This window comes from Vulpes vulpes, chromosome 4, assembly GCF_048418805.1.
Source record: "Vulpes vulpes isolate BD-2025 chromosome 4, VulVul3, whole genome shotgun sequence".
NCBI classification, from domain to species: Eukaryota; Metazoa; Chordata; class Mammalia; order Carnivora; family Canidae; genus Vulpes; species Vulpes vulpes.
Window position 1 is genome coordinate 100,600,222 of NC_132783.1, and position 20,326 is coordinate 100,620,547.

Here is a 20,326-nt window from a genome sequence, read left to right on the forward strand (position 1 = left end):
AAAAAATAGTGTGCAGCAGGTCCAGGCTGTGGTTCAAACAGTTCTGTCTCCAGGACCATATGATCCAGTAGTTTTGATGCTGCTAGAATAGTCTGTGGTAGATGTGGGTGCCAAAGAGAGTTGCTAACAAGGCCCTTTATGATAATCACAGCACATACTTCTGGAATCTAAAGCACAGCTATATACTTCTTGCCCCTCTGTTTAAGTAATTGCTCCCAGAGGGCTACTGGGTCCTGGCAGAAGCTGAGCAGCTCACTGGGGGACACTGACAATGCAAATGGAGATGTCCATCATGGATGTCATGGGTGTCTCCAAGTCATAAAGTGGGTCAACATGGCAGAAATCCATCATATTATCAGAATCCCATGGTACCTACTTTTGCTTGACTGATGTCTCTTCTTTAACCCAGACCTGTGGACCCATGGAGGGGTTCCATATGGCCAACTTATGGAAGGATAAGCCTTGTTTACTGATGAGAGGCCTACTCTGTTGGTGCTAGCCAGAAATGGACTGGTGCTATGTTATGGCCCCAACGAGGGATGAGGGGAATCTCCCCAGTGGCAGAGCTGCAAGCAGTACCCTTGGCTGACCTATCTGATAGAGAGAGGCATGAGCTGAGATAGACATTCAGACTCTAAGCAGTAGAACATGGCTTGGCTGGTTGGTCAGGGGATTGAAAAGACTAATACTGGAAGATTAATAGCTGGGGTCTAGGGAATATGTATGTGCATGGTCCAGCAGGAAGAGATTCAAAGCTTGTAGATCCACATTTCAATACCCACCAGAAAGATTGATAAGGTGGGTGACAATCAGGTGAATTAGATGACCAGCAAGCCTTGCTCCTCAGCTACGATTTGGTTGCCCAATGGACCAAAAATGAGCAGGGATGGAGACTGCACGGGTCCAACAATATGAGATCCCTCTCATCAAGGATGATACAGTCATTGCTACTGTTGAGTGTCCAGCATGCCAGTGGCTGACTAATACTGAGTCTGTGACATGGCTCTATTCCTCAGGCCAACATGGTTACCTCCCACCTGCCACTGTCTCCTATCCCTTTCCCCCTTTCTCACTGTCCTAGAATTGCATAGCCCTCAAGTACAAATAATCAGTCATTGCCTGAGAAACTGTTTCCTTGGGAACTGTGGCTACGACAAGAAGGTAGAGGCACTCAATATTCAGAAAGAGCAGCAAACAGATGGGTTACAGGTTAGGATGTCTGGAGGGCAGAACCCAGCCTGATTTCAGATGTTGGGATGGCCATTCCTTTTTCTCAGTTTCTCTACTATTTGCTAACATAAAGCTGAAAGTTTGGAAGAAAGTCCACTCCATGCTTAGAGAGAAGGCTAAAAATGCCCCTCCCCAAAGAATAGTAACCTTGGTGCCCTAGATCACACTAGAATGTGAATGATAGATATCAGCTCTATCTCAAAGGCAGAGGAAGGGTCATCGGAAAGCAAGGGGTCTCTGGATGCCTAAACAGAGGGTGAGAGAGTGCAATGGAAGGGAGATTACCTACAAGGAAACCAGTGAGTTAGGCAGGGCTGGTTATAGATGGAATCCTGCTGATCATAGCTAGGCAAGCTTTGGAGGAGTCACTGAACTGTAAAATGAGAGGGTTGGATGAAATAATCTCTAAAGGTCCCTAAAAACTCTCCGCCAGGAAAGGAATAGATATATCGAGTGGATCCTTCCTTCCACCTCGCCCAGCCTCCCTCCCAAGAGCTCTGAAGGCATACGTATGCCCTTCCTAGATCACACTAGTGAGTTTGACAGACTTTGATTATAATAAGGTAACCCCCAGGGGCACAAGGAAAGTTGTTCTGGACACATAGCCCCCAGCTTCACTTATCCTGGGGGCCGTCATTGGCACGGCGGGGAGACTTTCCAAACGAGCATGGAATGTACAGAGTCTGATGTGGAGCTGAGGTTAAAGCCAGTAAGTGAACATGTGGATTTAGGTCATGAGGCTAGAAGTGGACACAATTGGCTGTGCCCTTTACTGGCTGGGTGACAAGAGCACACCGCCAACTCCCCAAGCCTGAGTTTCCATCTCACTGTGGTTGGGATCCTTGTGCCAGTGTTGTGGGATTGGTGTGAAGATGTGAGAAGAGAGGAGGCATAGGGTAAGTGTCTGGTAAATGGAAGCTTTATTATCGTTGTTTGTTATAGTTATTAGTGCTGGCATGGATGTTATTGGCACGTAGCCACAACATCTGGAATTGTCCTGACAAAGCACCAAGTGGGCCATCAGCTTGTGACAATCCTAATTGAAATGAGATTTGACGTTCAAACTCTGTTTAAATAAGAATCTACCAATTCCACTATTTGCTTCACTTCTACGGGAAAAGGATGAGTGCTCAAGACCCCTTCAGACTTAGTAAAAACTCACAAATACTGACAATTTTCAGGAAATGGAACTCATGGGGCCACACACTTGAGTGAGGAGAACAGAGCCATGGAGTTCTTAGAGGTTAAAACTGACTTTTCCAGGACACGGCAATAGTGGCTGCAACTGGGTGGTTTTTGCGAGATGCCTTGGTAAGAAATGACATCTGTAATTACAAGGCAAAGGATTGTTCTGTTCTTCTACAACCGTGGGAAAAGGGGAGACCATTTTTCATCTCTGTTGAGATTTTGTCACAGCAGTTTGAAGAGGAGACATTTCAAAGTTAAATATTGGGATCTCATAGTTTGAACCGAGAAACAGCAGGCCTGGGAGGCTTGAGCCTATAACCCAGAAAGGAAGAAGGGAAACAGGATCAACTGATGCACTAAAGGACACACAGGCTCCAGTGTCTGCATGTGAAGCATAGAGATGTCCAGAGGTGTCTGGCTCTTCAGTTCCTTTAGGGCCTCACTTCTCCAGAGCTCCTTCGGAAAGTGAATTCAGCCAGATTCCAAACCTTCAGGAGCTTTCTCCTCACCTTAGAGAAACCATAACTCAGACAAAACACCAACTGCCACCGTATCAGAACTTTGTAGATGGTTGAGGGAATTGGAGGCTGCCCCAGCAGCAACAGGTTTAGGGCTTGGCAAGGGGAGCTGGAAGAAAGAGACCGGGGTGGCCAAAGGCTATGGGGACTCAGGCATGAAGGTGTCTGAGAGATAGCACAGAGTCATGGTCAAAAGCCAAGCTTCCTGTCTGGCCGCCTGGGTTTGAATCCCAGCCTTTCCACTTACCAAGTGGATGATCTTAGGTCACGTCATGCCTCTGTTTATTCATCTGGGTGATAATCACACCCACCTCTTAAATCTTGATATAGGAAGCTAGTTCTTATGTCTGTAACACTGTTCTGGGGGAAGTCAAGCTCAATCATTTTGAGCTCTTATCATTCTTATCCCTCACTACCCCAGGGACCCTGTCTTTAAGAAGGACCCTGTCCACCCTACATCACTAGATGGCTCTAGCTCTGAGCTCCATGTTGCCATGCACTTAAATCCACCCAGAACTGACTTCCTTCCCAGAGGGGGTCTTTGGCCTCTGCCGAGACCTCTTCTTGCACAGTTCCCTTCGGTTATGGAGGTGACCCTCTGTTCCCATCATGCTCTCTTCTCTGCCCAGAGGACCTCCTCACCTTATTTGGGTCTCATCTGAGAAGTTCGTGATTCCTCCAAGAAAAGCTACCACTCTGACCTGGTGACACAATCCAAAGGCCCGACCGTTAGTCCACTGTTTTCCTAATTCTTAAGCATTTGGTTGGGTAGATTTTCCATTCCTTTCCAGAAGGGGAAAAAGGTAGTATGAAGATCACCTGAATAATGTTTTGGCAGACTTTTCTGGCATCCCTACTCCCCAGCATTCAGCCCCTAAGGAACTGGAATCGTAGAGAAGATTCCTGGGGGTGGCATGGACAAGATGGGCAAATCTGGTGCTTGTGACAGGCTGGGGCCAGGCCCCTTAACATCACTGCAGGCCTTGGGTGGCCTGCCTTCCCACCTTCTGCAAGCTGCAGGGATGCTATTGATGGAATTATACAACAACGCTGACTGGAGCCATGGACCCAGTTTTATTGTCAGTAAGAAACAGCAACACTTTGGAGAAGATCAGCTAGGAAAAAGACTGGTTGGTTGTATTAAAAAATGTAAAGTACAAAACTATTAACCAAAAATAAAATAAAAGAATACTTTAAAGGCTTTTCTGTTAAGTGCTAGGACTTAAAAAAATGAAATAAAAATACAGCTCCTTATACCTAAGAAACCAGGTTACAAAAAGATGTGCCTAGGATGTTGGGGAGAGCATGGTGGGAGAAAGCATCCTTGCTGGCTCCTCATGTGTGCATCCCAGAACCCAGGCTTGGGTGTCCTCACCCATCTCCTGGATTACTGGAGACCAGATCAGCCCTTGTTTCCCCTGAGTGAGGGCCACTGGAAGGAGGTCTCCCCACTGAAGCATCAACATCCCACTGTGTCTCTCTTCCTCTGGAAACTCTCCTCTCTGGCTTCCCACATGTGGCCTTGGTCACCAGCAGCTCACAGGTCTGAGGACAGGAAGTCAGGGATCTGCTTGCCTTCTTCAGCAGGTTTGCTGGCCAGCTTTATGGGAGAAGAAAACAAACACACACAACCCCAGGATGGGAATCTCATGAGCACCAAATCGGGGCTTCCCAGTCCCAATCACAAGGATGTCTGCGCAAAGCCCAGGGCATATGAGGTAGGATGACCCTGAATGTGGCCAGAGAGGCAGTACCTCTAAGTGGCTAGAGCACCGACTTTGCTGTTTCATGCACTGCGGGCCAGTGGCTTCCCTAACTCCGTGAGCCATATAAAATCCTCACAGGCCCCGTGGAAAGTCACATCGGACAAGGTTTAGAAAGTGCTCAGCATGGTGCCTGGCTCACTGCACGCTCACAGTAAACTTGCGATTATTATAGTAGCATAGCAGAGTTCTGGTTTATATCATCTTGAGGATCAGAAGTGTCAACCGTACTTTTTTTAAATCTTGAGTAAAGACTGACAAGTAACAATAGGAGATGGGATTTAAAAAGTCAGGGCTTGGAAACTAACTTTTAATTAGTAGGATTTTGTAATATAGGTTGAATAGGAAAGCTCCTCCAAAAAAAAAAAAAAATTAAAAAGCACTTTCAGCTTCTAAAGATAGCTGACTGTTGTGGCTCTGACAGGCACCCCAAAGGGCAGTTCAAGAAAAGGATGGTGACTGGTCCTGAGGTCCCAGGGGTCCTGTGTGTGCCCTTGACACGTGACTGCAGCCCAGCTGGGGTCAGTCCTGCTCTGAGACCAGGGCCCAAGAGGAGAACTGCAGTGGCGGCATTTCTGGCCAGTGTTCCAGCCCCTGCAGACCCTGACCATGCTTCCCGGGGAGTGCTCACATGTGTGTGCGTGTGATGCACACACATGCTTGCCTCCCCTCCTTCCCATTTTCTCCTCTCTCTGCCTTGCTTTCTTCCCATATCCCTCCCACATACCCTCATCTTTCCACCCATCTGGGTCCTCACCATTGTCTTGAAGAACTGATTTACTTTCTTCCGTTTGAGTGTCTTCTTGTCGCCGTCTGAGAAAGGGAAGAAGGTCTGGCTGAGGCGGGGGGACGAGTTGGCGTCATCCATCCCAGGCATGCCTGCCACTGAGAGCGTGAGGGCTGGAGGGAGAGTGGAGAGAGGGAGTGAGTGGGTGGGCAGAGGAGAGGCAGTGTCCAGGGGACAGGAGGGTGACGTGGGGGAGGCAGGCAGGAGACAGGCTGGAGGACAGAGACAGAAGCCAGGGAGGACACATCATGGTGCCAGGCAGGAGGTGGGAAGGCCTGCTTGCTGCCTTGAAGGGGGCTGTTGAAGCTGTCCTAGGCAGGGCTTGCCAACCCCACAGGCAGGGCCCTTGGTGGAGCCTCTGTGCTAGAACACCGGGGATGTGGGGGAAAGCCTCCTGGCCGCTGGCGCTCTGATTTCCTCAAGGGACATAGCCTTTTGCCCCAAGGTGGGGAGACAATGTGAGCTTACTCACACTTCCCCTTTCTATACCAGGAACCTGGCTTTCTCACTTTTCCCCAAGGCAGGGGCTGGTGGAGAGAACTGGCAGTTACAGCTCTCAGCTTGGAGACACACAGACCTGACAAATCAGCTACCTCTGGATGCTCAGTTTTGACTTTGGTAACATGGGGACAAGAGCACAGACCTCCAGGGTATCATGGTAGTGTGAGGATGACAGTGACATGACTGTGTGTCTGGCCAGACACCACAGCTTAGGGTGCAACTGGGCAGGGGTCAAAGGCACAGTTCCAGAGGCAAAGGGCCTGGCCTGAACTCAGCCTCTGTCTTTTCCCAGCTGATGATGTGTGAGAGACTGACATTCTCAATGCCTCAGCTTTCTCATCCATGCAATGGAGCTAAAGACACCATCTACTTTGTAGCTATATGTTGAGGTATAAATAAAAGATGAAGATTTTAGCACAGGGCCTGGTATTGGTCAGCACTCAGGACATTTCCTTGCTGAGATCTGCCTGCCAAGTTCCACAGGGCAGTGCAGGTCTGTCTTGCTCCTCTCTGCCCTCGTCCTTGGCGCAGAGAGCATGGCACAGAGTGGCTGGCACAGGGACAGCTGTGTGACAGATGCAGTGATCTTGGGTGTGCCCATCCCCATTAGGGCTGCAGGATCCCCCTCTGTGTGTTGCTAACGTCCTTCCTGGACGATGACTGAGTGATGGTGGAAATAGGTATGAACACCTATGAATTAAACTGTAAGATGTGGTAGCAATTTCTGCATCTTCCAGAAATAGTGTTCCAGGTCAACAAAGGAAACGTAGAGTTTCTGGCCTGTGGGGAGGTCTGGCTGACTGAAAATCTGTCACACCAGGATAGCTCTGGCGTGACAAATGGCTTCCCAGTGAATCCTGAGGACCAGAGTGACAACAGGCCTCCACCCCAGACCCAGGCAGAGCTTGCAGATTGGCTTCCCCTACAGAAGCGGGTGTGGTAAGAGCTCAGAGGACAGGGGCCCCTGAGCAGAGTCCCTACCCACCAGGATACCTGGCCCCTTTGCTGTACAGATACAGTCCCCACCCGTCTTCTACCTCCTGGAAGGTTCTGCTGTCTCTGTACCTTCTGGCGCTGGTGATGGCAGGGTGCATACCTGGGATGGTGGGCATGGATTGACTGGCAAAACTCATCTGAGAGAGGATGGATGCCCTGGGGGGAATGGCAGCATGCTCCGAGAGGTTGGTGTCACTCATGAACTCGTGCTTCCTAGAAAGCTGAATAAATACACCATGTATGCACATGTGCTTATGTGTGCGCATGTACACACACAAACAGACACACATACACCACGTAGGCTTAGCGTTAGGCAGCTGTGGGCCTTAAAAAGTCAGTGATAAAGTACACAAAAGCTTTCGTGTACCTTGTACCAAGTTGACTTATTCTGCTTTGTATCATTCCATGTCAGCCTGCCACGTATGGGTGCATAGGCTGCACACTATATAACTCTAGGGGCTGCGGGGGGGGGCATTCATTTAGACTATCATGTCTAATGATACCATGTGAATGATACCCCCTAGAATTATAAAACACAGAAGACTTATTTCCAGTCTTCTCCCCTGGCAAGAGTAGCCTCTGAGGTCTACTGGGAAGTTTGTTGAGGGTCTTGTCTTTACTGGAAGGCATCTTAGTTGGACCCCTGCCCTTTCATCTGGCACCCCTCCCTGGCCAGTACATGTAATCCCTCTTCCCTTCCTAGGCTCCAAGAATGCCTTCAACAAACTTCTCTTTCAGGGGAAACTAAGATTTGAACCCAATGACACCAAAGTCACTATTAAATAGCTATTAGTTAGAAGACAAAAACTCTCAAAGCCGGGGCAGGGAGTCCATCTCTGCAACTGCAGCTGGGCTCCCAGTTTCACTAGAGGAGCCCAGCAGGTCTGAGATGTCAGTGGTTGGAATGGCCCTTGGGCGAGGGACAGGGCTGGAGATGTAGAAGCAGCTGGCTGTTCTCCCTCTCTCAGAGTGTCACAGGCAGCTTCTCCCATCCCGCAAAGCCCCGCACCATGGTGGGAGAGACATGCACAGGTTGGAATCCAACAGCCCAGGTGCAAATCCCAGCTCCGTCCTGTCAGGTGGTGCGGACACTTGCAGTACTTCAACTCCCTGCTCCCCAGATGCCTCTGCATCACCTCTCTCACTGTAGATGGGAGGATCAAGTGGGACCTGGTGGGGGCGGGGGGGGGGGGTTGGCGCCCAGACAGTATGCCTGTTCTGCAGCAGAGATGTGCTAATGGGTCAGAGGCATCCTTCCAGGGCCACTCACCCGCTTCAGGTCTGATTCGGCTGCTGCCTTCTCGTCTGCAAACACCACGCTGCTCCTCTTGGCCCTCTTCTTGGACCTCCGCAGCTTCACTTCTGGCAGCGTGCTCCCCACAGAGATCATCTCCACTGGCTCTGCTTTTGGAGTCTTAGGAGTTGCTAATTCCAGGTCAAAGCTGAAGGGCACAGAGGCAGCAGTAGAAACAGCAGTTAGAGCTTCAGTAGAACCATCTTGCAGGGACCCAGGCTGGCTGTGATGTCACTACAGGGGGCAGGGGGTAGATCAGCTAACCTGGCAGGGTTGGGGCAACTTCACTGCTCGCATAATTTGCAAACGTTCCAAATATAGAGCAAAATAAAAGTGAAGGAGGTGAGCCATAAGCAGGAAAGACTGGAGGTGAGAAGAGACACCTGGTTAAGATGTGGCTTTGGATTCAAATCCTTTACTGAATGCCTTTGTGCATATCTCTCAGCCTCCCAGAGCCATTATTTCCTTTCAGTAAATGCAGGTGTTTGCAGGACCTTGCAGGGTAGCCGCATGATGAGGTCTGAGGACTCCTTAGCACATTCTTGTATGTGGAGAGTCCTCGGCTCACATCCTCATGTCCTTAGAGTGGTGGAGTTGGGCTGGGTGGAGCAGAAGACTCCAGGATGGTGGGAGGAGAAAGGTTTTCCTTGAGGTAAGGGAGGACCTTCCCCCCCCCACAGAGGGATGAGTGGGTACAGGGGGGTCAGCTCTGCAGGGAGGAGTTGAGGGTACAGCGCCCATGGTAGAGGGGAGAAGATGCCAGACTGAAGCAGGCTCTGTGAGGAGCTCTGGCTGCAGAGATCGCCAGGCTGGGAGAATGCCAACTGGAGGTGCATCTGCTGGGGCCTTAGGAAAAGCTACCTTGGGCTTGGGCCCCAAAATGAACCCCTCTCAGTGGCATTGAGGGTACAGGGTGACTGTGAGGGTTTAGTGAGGCACCAAGTAGTGAAAGGCTTTTAAGCAGAAGGGTAGGGAGGTGGTGTAATGGTGGCCTCTGGGGCAAGAGGGGGAGCAACAAGGCTTTGTTGGGGGCAGAGGGGAGTAGGAGTGCAGGGGGCTCCTGGGGGGCAGGGACTGACCTCTCAGAGGTGGTCTTGCTGGGAGTGCTGCAGTCAGAGTTCATGGAGGCCATAGAGATGATGGACATCTGCCTGTAGGAACGCAGCATCGACCGTGGACGGCCTACTCGCCTGTCCTCAAAGTCGGGCTGCAGGCGGGGAGAACAGAGTAGTTAGCAGCCAGGCCCTCCAGTTGGATGGGCCAGGTAATTCTTGTGGCTTCCGCCTTCCTGCTGCCTCCTCCACCTAAGCCAGGTGGAGCTTCAAGGCAGAGCAGGGCATCAGGACAAAAATTACTGGCTGGCTGAAGCTAGGAGGTAGTTGTTTTAGAAAAGAATAGGGCTGGCCTTCATTCCTTGTTCCTGGGAGGTGACCTCTTAACCTTTGCACTTTCCCCAGTGACAGGAGTGTCTTCATTCTTCATGGTGGCTGCCTGATACTCCTGAGAAAACTCAGGCTAGAGGCCCAGCCAGAGGGACCTACTCTGTGGTTATAGGGTCAGGCTGTGAACCAGGTGGTAGCAGCTCAATCTCTAGGGAGGAAAAGGGCCTGGAGACTGATTTCAATTATGTGACCAATGAGTCACCCCCTCATGACTATGTAATAAATCCCAATAACAATTTTCAACACTGGCCAAGGTGAGTCTCCTGGTGGGTAATCATATGTGGATGTGCTGGCAGGGTAGGTAGGGTGATATGTTTCGAGGGCACAGACCTCACCCTATGTATCTCATCATTTGGCTGGTCCTATTAATTTGTATTCTTTATCATAAAACTGTAATCATAAGCATAGCGCTTTCTTGAGTTCTGTGGAATTCTGTGAACATGAGGGGGTTGAGGGAGTTCCCATATTTGTAATCAGTTGGTCAGAAGTGCAGGTGGTCTGGGAACCCTGGTGTCTGAAGTGAGGGCAGCGGAGGACTTTGCCCTTAACTTGTGAGATCTGACCTAATTCTGAGTAGTTAACAACCGAATTCCATTGCAGCGTCATGTCACTGTTGGAAGACAGCTTGTTTCATGGAAAAACTTGGGCCAGATGACAAGAGGCCTGGGTTTACCTCTACACTTTCTCAGGAACTCATGCTCCCTCTCTGGGCCTCAGTTTTGTAATCTATAAAATCAGAGGCTTGAGCCACATGGCCTCTATGAGATGGCACAGCCTTGATGTTTTAGGATTCCACTTCCTGGGGAAGAGGATAAAAACGTTCCTGTGAGCACCAGGTCCCCGGCCTTTTTATGTCACAGAGACTATTAGTGGCCAAAAGCATTGGCTTTGGAGGCCAACAGAGCCAGGTGAAAATTCTGGCCTCCCCTCTCGTGCTATGTGGCCTTTAGCAAGTAACTTAACATTTTTGAACCTCCAAAAGAGATGCAAGGAGTTGAAAATCATTCCTACTTCCCAGGCATGTTGTGAGGACTTAACGACTGGTAGATACCAAGTGCTGAGATCAGCCTGGGCACATACTAGGTGCTTTGGCAATCTCGAAGCACTAAGGGCTCACTTGCACCTGGTGTTTGTCTGGGGGTGACTGTCAGGGATCATGTTTAGAGGAAGGTTCTACTTGATCAGTTCCTCCTCCTCCAGAGCAGGTTCCTTTGCTGGGTCTCTACCAGCTCCACTCCCCACACCCCCACTCTACCAGTCTCACCCCTTTCAGCCGCAGGGACCACCCGTACCATTTCTCTGACACCATACTCCTTCTCCACCTTCATTTTCAGGTTCTTGAAACATTCTTCCATCCGGTCGTGGAAGGGTCGCAAATTCTCTGACACCCTTTTCTCATGGATTTTAATTCCAGCTCCCAGGAAAGGGATCTGGAGAGAAAGGTGGTAAATGAAGAACTTGTTGAGGGCATTGAGGCCTCTGAGACCTTCACACAGGGTCTCTAGCTCTGGAAAATAGGGAAGCTGCCACCCTGGTGTTTGCTCTGGAAGAGGAAAAAGACTTTCAGCCACCCCTGCCCCGTAGGAGGTCAGATTCCTATTAGAGGCTGTATGTTTAGGAAAGAATCCCCGTTATGAATCTACTGAAGGGCAGAGTGTGGGGCTAGTGGGGAGGAGGTTCTGTGGTTCTCAGGTAAAACCTTGCCCCAAAATCTTTGGGCAATGCAAAAGGGAAAGTATGAATGTCAGATAGAAGGGGGATAGAAGAAAAGAAAGGCTGAAAGGAAAACTTGGAGCGATACAGCCTCGTCTTATGACATTGGAGGTCCAATTATTCTTTAGGTGGTTGCTGAAGATCGATAGGGATGTGTTAATACCCTAAGGCACTAGCAGAGTTTTTAAAAAGTGATGATAAAGGCTTGACAAGGTGGAGAAGGATGGGAGGAAGTTAAACTCACTTATCAACAAAAGAAGTCAATGGAATGCTGTCTAAACAGTAGCTAGAAAGAAGGAAGAGTAGCTGGTTCTCAGTGGCCACTACTAGAAGGAATGCTGAGAAAGATAGTAGTGTGGCCTCCGTGAAACATAACTAGGGGTGCAAAGATATAGAATATAGATTATTTTGAAGAAAAAAATTAACATTTCCATGATGGTAACATAAGGACACTGCTGCCTTCTTCTCTGGGAGATAGTCCTGAAAGGACAAGGTGAATGAGAAACTGAAATCTTTTTTTTTTTTTTTTTTTTTTTTTTTTTGAGAAACTGGTATCTTATCTGACCTATTCCATGTCCAGTGGATGGAGGATGGCAACTGACCTCCTGGAGCAGAGGTGGGAGTTAGTGAGAAGAAGAGGTCAATCTGCTTCTAGGAACCCATAAGCAGCTTAGGGATTGGAGGTAGCAGTTATCCCAGAAAAGTCATGGTGACTTGAGAAGCTGAACACAGAGGAATAGGTTGAAATTCTATGACAGGAGCAGTTAGATCTCCAGGTCCTCATCACTTCATCTTGTGGACAAGTGTTATATTTTCCCATTTCCCCAAGAAGAAGGAGCTTATCCTCTAGAACAATTAGAACAAGTTGTTCTGGGCTTGAGGGTACCAAGCACCACAGATGGCAGGGATGAGGAGTCAGACTAGAAATAGGGACTTGAAGGGGAAGTTTGAACACTGAAAGGAAGCCCTTTACTTCCCAAGTCCCAAAGTCCAGCAGCAAAGCTGCCAGGATTATCTTTCCTATGTTTGAAAGATCTGTTGTCAGAGAAAGTGAATGACCCATTATTTAGTCATGTGTGGATCACTCGGTTACCATAGAGTGATGCCATTTAGTTGACAAAGCCACCACCCACATACACAGAGCTTCACTCAACTCTTCCATGCCTTAGTTTTAATTATGATGATCACCAGACATTTGAAGAGGCTCTCCAGTAGGAAAGAGAGAGAACAGAACCAACAGAAAAGAAAGCAAAAAGGAAGGAAGGGAGGATCAATGAACTAATTTGGGAAAAAGAAAAAAAAACAGGGAGAATAGAGAGGACCTAAGAAAGCATTATTTTTAAAAGTTCAATTAATATAAAGAAACAGAAAAGATCCTCCATCGATGAAATAAGACAAAGATTTTATTTAAAAAATAAGAAGAAGAACAGAAATCTCACATAGAAAAACTACTAAGATGTAGTTAAAGAATGGAGGTACCTTTATAGCTTGAGTTTTACACATTAACAAAGACAGGAAATCACTTATCTAGACATCTATCTCAAAATTTTAGTAAAAGTACAGCGAATTAAACACAACAATAGTAAAAGGAAGGACATAGTAAAAGTGAGAGTAGGTATGGATGACAAAGGAAACAAACTTACAGCAGAGAGAATTGAGGAAGCCAAAGCTCGTTCTTGGGAAAACCCTTTTTTGATATCCAGCAAAGCTAAAGATGCCTGACCTTGAAATTCTAGTACTAGTTACTTACTGAGGGAAGTGAGTTTGTTTGCCAAAAGACATGAACAAGAATGTTCATCGCAGTTTTATTCATGCCATACAAAACCCAAGAGCAACCCGAATGTCCGCGACAAGAGAATGGATCAATAAATTGGTATGTCACTAGTATGTTGTATATTCATGCCCTGGATGAGGGAAGCAAAAAACATAAACCTCTGATATATGCAACAGCCTGGTTGAGCCTCAAAGGCATTATGTTGAGTAAAAGAAGCCAGACACATGGTAGTGCATACTGTGTAGTAGTACATATGGATAATAGCATTTATATGAAATTCAAGAACAGGCAAAACTAACCTTGCTGATTGAAGTTTGGCAGTATTTGCCAGAGCTAGATATTCTCACATACTATAACCAACTCCATGCCTAGGTACACACCCATCAGAAATTATGCATATATGTGCCCCAAAGACACATATAAAGATGTTCAGAACAGCATTCCTTATAATAACCCAAACTACAATCAACCTAAATCTCCATCAGTTGAGAAATAAATGAATATGTTTTGGTATAGTTCCACAATCCTGCTGTCCAGACCATTATATACATCAATGAAAATGGATGATAGCTCTGTACAAAATGAATGAATTTTACAGACATAACATTGAGCAAATAAGTTAGATCCACAGAATGCAGACTGTGTGGCTTCATTTGTATTATAGGCCAAAAATAAGCAAAAGTGAATGCCAGTGTTTAGGAGTGAGTGCCTGAGTTGTAAAAACTATTTTTAAAACAGCAAGGAAACGATTACTGTAAAAACAGGAGAGTGGTCAGCCTTGAGGAGGACAAGCAATGACTCTAGGCTAGGCTTCTAGACATAAGCTGGCACCTGGGTGCTGGCAGGATTCTACTTCTTCATCTAAATGGTGGTCATATGGGTGTACATTTTGTGATAAATCAATGTGCTGTATATTTTTGCTATGTGTATTTTTCTGTGTGTAATCTCACAAAATGTTTAAAAGATGAAAATACCGTAGACATCTTTCCATGCCCATAAATATAGAGAAAATCTTTACAAAGAAAAAAATTAGAAACAATTGATCTTGAGATCTGTAAAATGTTGAACGTGGAAAACATTTGGAAAGCTTTGGTTTTTGTTGTGTTGCTAGACTAGGTGCTAGGATATTCCCCTTTGAAATCTAAAGTTCTCAGGCTTTGAGAAAAATCCAAGTGTATCTGGCTTTGTGAAACTAAGATCCAATTTAGAATTAAACTCCAAGAGGTCAGGGAGCAGGCCTAATTTTGTCCAGCACTATTTCAGTTGCTGGAAACACAGTAGGATCTCAATAAAGGTACAAGAATGGATAGACGGGACAAGGAAGAGCTAATTCGCTGTCTGTAATATTACGTCACCATGACAGGGCAACCTTTTAAGCGTTAAGTGCCCATAGTTAGGGTGCCTGGACCCTGAGTGGGAGGGACATGGCCCCCTGAGGTAGGTACAGGGTAGGAAGTGGCCTTCTGTAACATGCTGGCTTGTTGGGGGCAGGGGGAGTGTGTTGGGGAGAAGGTGACCACTAGGGGGCACTGTCTGAAGAGGCCAAGCTAATGGCTCTTAGAAGCTGTAAGGTCTAATGATTCGCTTTTTCTAAAGTCTCCCTTCTTTGTAGTGTCCCTCCATTACCTCCAAGACTTTGATAGAGTTCTTTTAGAAGGCACAGCCTGGCACTAGCTGTGCTGTGAGAATGAGGCTTGTGCTTTGGGTGTGGTGGACACAACATGGAAGATCCATTACCAGGTGATAAGACGTGCCCAGTGGAGAGGCCCAGGGTAGTGACATGGATTGAGAATGACACCCAACAACCAAACAAATTTGTGTGACATGCTAGCCCTCCCTGGGGCATCCCAGAAATACCTGAGAAGGAGACCCAATCAAAGCCAGGCCTTCCTGATTGCCAGGATGGGGATAATGAGGGGGGATACCATTATTTGAGTAGTAAAGGACATAACGACCTCAGGAAGCTGGGGATCTTGGGGAGGTTTGGGTTGCACAGGTGGCACAAGGTAAGACGGGAGAGAAAATTCTAGACACACAAAATGCACTCAGGAAACCGTGTCTGTGCAGCACTTACTGTTTCATTTTTAAAGCCTTGCTTTGCATAAATTGGCAGAGGCAGAGAAGGACCTGAATTAGGAATCCTTATTTTAAGAAAAGAGGCTGCACCCAATGCTTCTCATTCCCTGATTTCCCTAGAGTAACAAAAAACTCCCTACCACAATAGCTTGCTTTTCTTTGCATGGTGACTGGCAAGAAGAGAGGGAGGGAGGACAGGCAGCTGCAAACTGCTGCCCCCTGCTCTGTGCCTCCCCAGCTCCTGCCCTCTGGAGCCCACCTGCTGTTCTGGGTGCTGAATGGTCCCTGCAGGGCAGGTTGATGTTCGAGGTTGGGGAGCCTTGTCCTTTGAAAGCCTCTGGTGTGGGGGGGTCTTGTGTGCTGTTTCCTTCTCTAGGGAGTAGGGGAGAGAGGGAGGGAGAAATAAAGGGAGAAAGAAGGAGGGAGAGAGAACAGAGGAGAGGGAGCCAGAGAAAGGCAGAGAGAAGGAGGGAGGGAAGTGAAGAGAGGAGTAAGATGTGAGGGGCAGAGAGAGGCAAAAGACAGGAGGGAGAGAACCAAGAAAGGTCTAAGAGAAAAGAAGAAAGGGACAGATGCACAGGAGACAAGAGATCAGAGAAGAGCATGGAGGGAGGGGATGGGGTACAAGGAAAGAAGGGATAGAGGGGAGACAAGCGGGGTGGTAGGAAGGACAGCGCCTTCCAAGTTTTCTGGCTTGGCTCTGGAGGCACATAATACAGGTCCTTTGACCAAAACCCCAACAAACGAAGGCCTCAATTATTTCCAAACCTGATAATCCATCTGAGCATTATCTGCAACAAACTGGGTCAGCTTTAGGAGGTGGGGGTGGGGTCCAAAATCTTCTATTATCTGATTGGCACATGTCAGGTCATGGGCCTGGCTCTCATTTCAGTCCCACTGGGAAAAGCCACCACCTCGGAATCCAACATGCATGCAATAGAGCAGTCTTAGCAACATGCAGCACAGCATTGCTGCCCAGCACCTGTATGGCACCCCAAGGGTGCAGTACCCCAAATCCCAGTTCCAGGATGAATCTGCTCATGGGAGATGGATTCAGAGAGGGGCAGAAAGTCAAGGAACAGGAGAAGAGGTTACATTAGGTTATTGGCAGGCAGCCAGAGACTAGCTAGCAGAAGGCAAGGGAGCCAGAAGAAGACAGGAAGGAGGCAGGGTGACCCCATTCCAGTCCAGCTATGATTTACCTGCCACGCAATCAGGTCCTTGAGGCGGCTCAGTCTTTCCTGGTCCTCAGGGTGATCCCTTGTGTACTCCTCTGTGAAAAAGGCCTGGGGAGGACAGGCAGGCAGTTTGGGTTTCCTGTTCATTTGGTGTGGACCCCACAACCAATCTCTCTGTTACTGGGAGAGTACTCCATATGAGGACAGCAGGCATGAGGTCACAGGTATTTGGATGGGGCAGGACCTGTCAGGACTGACATTGTTTCCACTTCCTGGAGAGTTGGATTAGAACCCACTGGGCAAGGGCCACAAATCCCAGGGGGGAAGTTCTCAAAGTCTCCCCAGAGCAGATGCCTCAGCATCACTTGGGAACTTGTCAGACATGTATATTCTTGGGTCCCACCCAGACCTACTGAATCAGAACCTATGGGTGGAGTGGAGGTAGGGATGGAGGAAGAAGCCCTCCATGGGATTCTGATGCTCATTCAAGTTTGAGAGCATTGCCCCAGAGAAAAGAACTCAGGAAGGTATTTCACCTGTGGTGCTCTGTCTCCCTTTACCACCTCCCTTACTGGGTGTGTTCCTCGCTCTTTCTGGGACTTATGTCCTCAGGGTATATACATATAAACATGTATTATCACCTCTCAAGGCTGAACAAAGGGTTACTGATGATGACTAATGGATATCCAAGCGTAGCTAGAAGTATTGCTCAGGTGACTGGAATTACTGTCTCTGAATCATACTACTGCACTGTATTCTTTTACATCAGTGGAGGACATAGAAAAGATAAATAGGGGATTCATTATGACATGTGTTAGAATGAGGAGTCTATTTTCCCCTCTGTGCCACTAATGTATGGACTAGGTAAAAGCCAAATAAAGACTTTTTATTCCACTTCAATGCTGGGAAAGCTATGTTCCTCTACTGAGAAATTGGTATTTTCCCCCAGTAGAAAAGGTGATTCATATAACTATTGGCATTTCTCTTTTTGCCATAGACACCAGGAGGCTCAAAACTAAAATCTATGGCTAAATAGTGTGGGCATCTCTGGAGAGACCTTATGATCCAGATACTTAGATGATAGCTCCCATTTTGAAGCTAGTCTCCTACCCTTTCAATATTTTCACAGATTCTGGGTTTCATTTCTTCCCATTTGTAGAGGTCTTTTCAGTCATCTGTGAAATAGATGGGTTCACACAAGTGGCATGTACTTTGACTTGTGGCTCCTATACTTTCGTGATCTGGCTCAGATCTGGAGCCTTTTCCTGATGGAGATATGTGGATGTGCCCAGTGGGACAGGGGGTCCTTGCTCCCCTGCTCCTTCCTGCCACAGCAGAATGTGACATTGAGTTGGAAAGGAGATGAGAGGGCTGTAGAAACCCTGGAAGGTGTTTGAGGTGTCTCCAACCAATCTGGAGACAAACAGCCATAGTAAGATAGTGACAAGCAGCTACATCTGCTCACCAACACTCCTGCCAGTGCTCTGTTGCCACCAGGGGCTGGAAAGTGGAAGCCCTCACCTTCTCATACTTGGCGAACCCTCCCATGACAGCGGGGTCCACTATCCCGTTCAGGAGCATGGAAAGCGGATTAATGGGGAGGCTTTCGTCACTCTGGTACTGGTTGATCATCATTAGGATCTTCTCATTGGCCGTGGACATGGTTTCAATGGCATTCTCCAGGGGGCTAATTGTGGTCTGTTGAAAACGAGATTACCAAGAAGAAAGGGCTTTAGAAGGTTGCTTTAAAAACAGATATAATTATTGGTATTGATTTCATTTGGGGTTGGAATTCAAATGAAGCAATGCTCCCCCAGGGGCTGTAACAGGCTCTTGTTATAATTAGTGAGCTCTAGGAGCTGTCTTCTGTCTGGGGAGAGACTGGCTAACTTTCTGCTTAGTGAGAAAGGCATTTCCCTGGGGAGGAAGAGGCAGGAAGTCTCAGGCATTTGCTGGGGTTTCAGAGGCCTGGCATGCTCCAGGGAGGGGTTCCTCTTCTTATTACCTGGGCCAAACACATTCTAATTCCCCTCCAGTTGTGCACCTACTATGTGTAAGCTATTAGCTGTGTGGGCAGCTGGCAATCTGATCACCCAGGCTGGCCTATAGGAGGTCCTAAGGTTGGTTGTTGTATAAAGGATCACTGCTCCGAGGTGAGTTCAATTTAGGTGAGAAGATCAAACTAAACCCCTTTTCAGCACCTCTTAGAAAGCAATATAAACGGAGTCCCATCAAATGGGAACTGGTAAAACGGTGTGATTGTGTGATTTTCAAAAGATGCAATCTGGAATACACAACTAAAGAAGGAGGTCTGCATGCTTTTTCTGTGAAAGGGCCAGACGGTAAATATCTTAGGCTCTGTGGCATAGAGGCAGCCCTGCTTTGCAGAGAAAGCAGCTATAGGCAATATGTAAATGAATGAGCCTGGCTGTTACCGTAGAACTATTTACAAAAATAGGTGCAGGTCAGGTCTGGCCCTCAAGCTGTAGTTTGTGGATTTTTGAACTGAACAAATAAAACCTGAGTATAAATCTCAGCTCTGCCATTTTTTATAGCTGTGTGACCTTGGGCAAGTTTTCTAACCCTTCTGAGCTTTGGTTGACTCTGGTAAAACGAGGATAGGAAAACCTGCTTCAGAGAGTAGCTGGTAGGGACGCCTCAGTGGTTGAACATCTGCCTTTAGCTCAGTGTGATCCCAGAGTCAGGGGATCAAGTCCCACATCAGGCTTCCTGTATGGAGCCTGCTTCTCCCTCTGCCTGTGTCTCTGCCTCTCTCTCTTGGTGTCTCTCATGAATAAATGAATAAAATCTTAAAAAAATAAAATTTAAAAAAGAATAGCTGGTAGTCACTGTTATTAATTCTTGTTTCCTGTTAGGACATTGGGCAGTAGTCCTTTCAAGAAGGGAAGTCTTATGGGCTGGGCAGGGTAGAGACTGGATGGAAGGGTTGAGTAACTGGAAAGGACTTCCTGGAAGAAGGGACTCGACATTTTATCATCTGTGAAATGATGGTGATATTGTGCCTGCTTCATTGGGTATATAGCAAAGATTGCCTAAGATAATACAACACTTGACTCATAGCAGCGTTCTTTGAAAAGGGGCACCTGCGAGTTGTTATATCTACTACGTATGAGAAAGACAGAACCAGCCTCTACAGCCATGCTCTTGGTCATCTTCTAAAACCATTTCCTTGTATCTGTGAAATCCTAGGCTCCTCATCCCCGTGTTTCTGGGAAGTTCTGAAGATGGCTGCTCTCTGCAGTGAGAAGGCCCCGGGAGTAGACTCCTCCTCTTTCTGCGCACTCCCACATTTGCCACATTCACACAAACACATTCAAACATGCACATATACAATGAGGAAAATGAAGTCTAAGGGAAGGCTGCTTGGGCTGGTGACGGCTGCAGTTCATATGCCACAAGCTGCAACCCATCATCTCATTTCTGGCAAGCACACAGACCAGCCCTGCAGGGCCTTTACAAAGCCGAGAACTAGACTGAGTTCTAAAGGAGATCTATCACGACCACATGGATTGAGACCAGCACCACACCTGGATTTCAACAATAGCCTGGCATGTCTGAAACACACAAGCTTTAATGTGAGTTATTAAAAATGGAAAGTCCTATTGATTGGCTTTTTCCCCTCATTTCTGAAGCTATTTTTGAATCTCTGCCTTTAACCTCATTATAGCCATCAGGAATAGAGAATGAAAATGAAAAGTCTTTTGGTTTCTCACATATGACTGACTATATATCTCTCAGCAGAGTTATGGGGGTTATGTATTTGGTGGGAGGCCTGGATGTCAGGGGCTGATAACAGGAATAAAAGCAATGATTGGGATAATGGGGCCGGCTCCATTGACTGATTG

The 20,326-nt window shown here is 47.5% G+C and overlaps 1 protein-coding gene across 1 annotated transcript in view; it reads right to left on the reverse strand.

Annotated features, from left to right (window-relative positions):
• Positions 1 to 3,991: 3,991 nt before the first annotated feature.
• DOCK2 (dedicator of cytokinesis 2) overlaps positions 3,992 to 20,326 on the reverse strand; it is a 397,545-nt gene continuing 381,210 nt past the window's right edge. Inside the window, exons 45-52 of the mRNA XM_072756626.1 lie at positions 17,982 to 18,158; positions 16,485 to 16,568; positions 11,012 to 11,149; positions 9,357 to 9,484; positions 8,254 to 8,425; positions 7,084 to 7,204; positions 5,457 to 5,599; positions 3,992 to 4,536 (exon numbers count right to left, since the gene is read on the reverse strand). Coding sequence (XP_072612727.1) covers positions 4,474 to 4,536; positions 5,457 to 5,599; positions 7,084 to 7,204; positions 8,254 to 8,425; positions 9,357 to 9,484; positions 11,012 to 11,149; positions 16,485 to 16,568; positions 17,982 to 18,158 — 1,026 coding nt within the window. The 3' untranslated portion in view covers positions 3,992 to 4,473. The remainder of the gene's footprint in view (positions 4,537 to 5,456; positions 5,600 to 7,083; positions 7,205 to 8,253; positions 8,426 to 9,356; positions 9,485 to 11,011; positions 11,150 to 16,484; positions 16,569 to 17,981; positions 18,159 to 20,326) is intronic.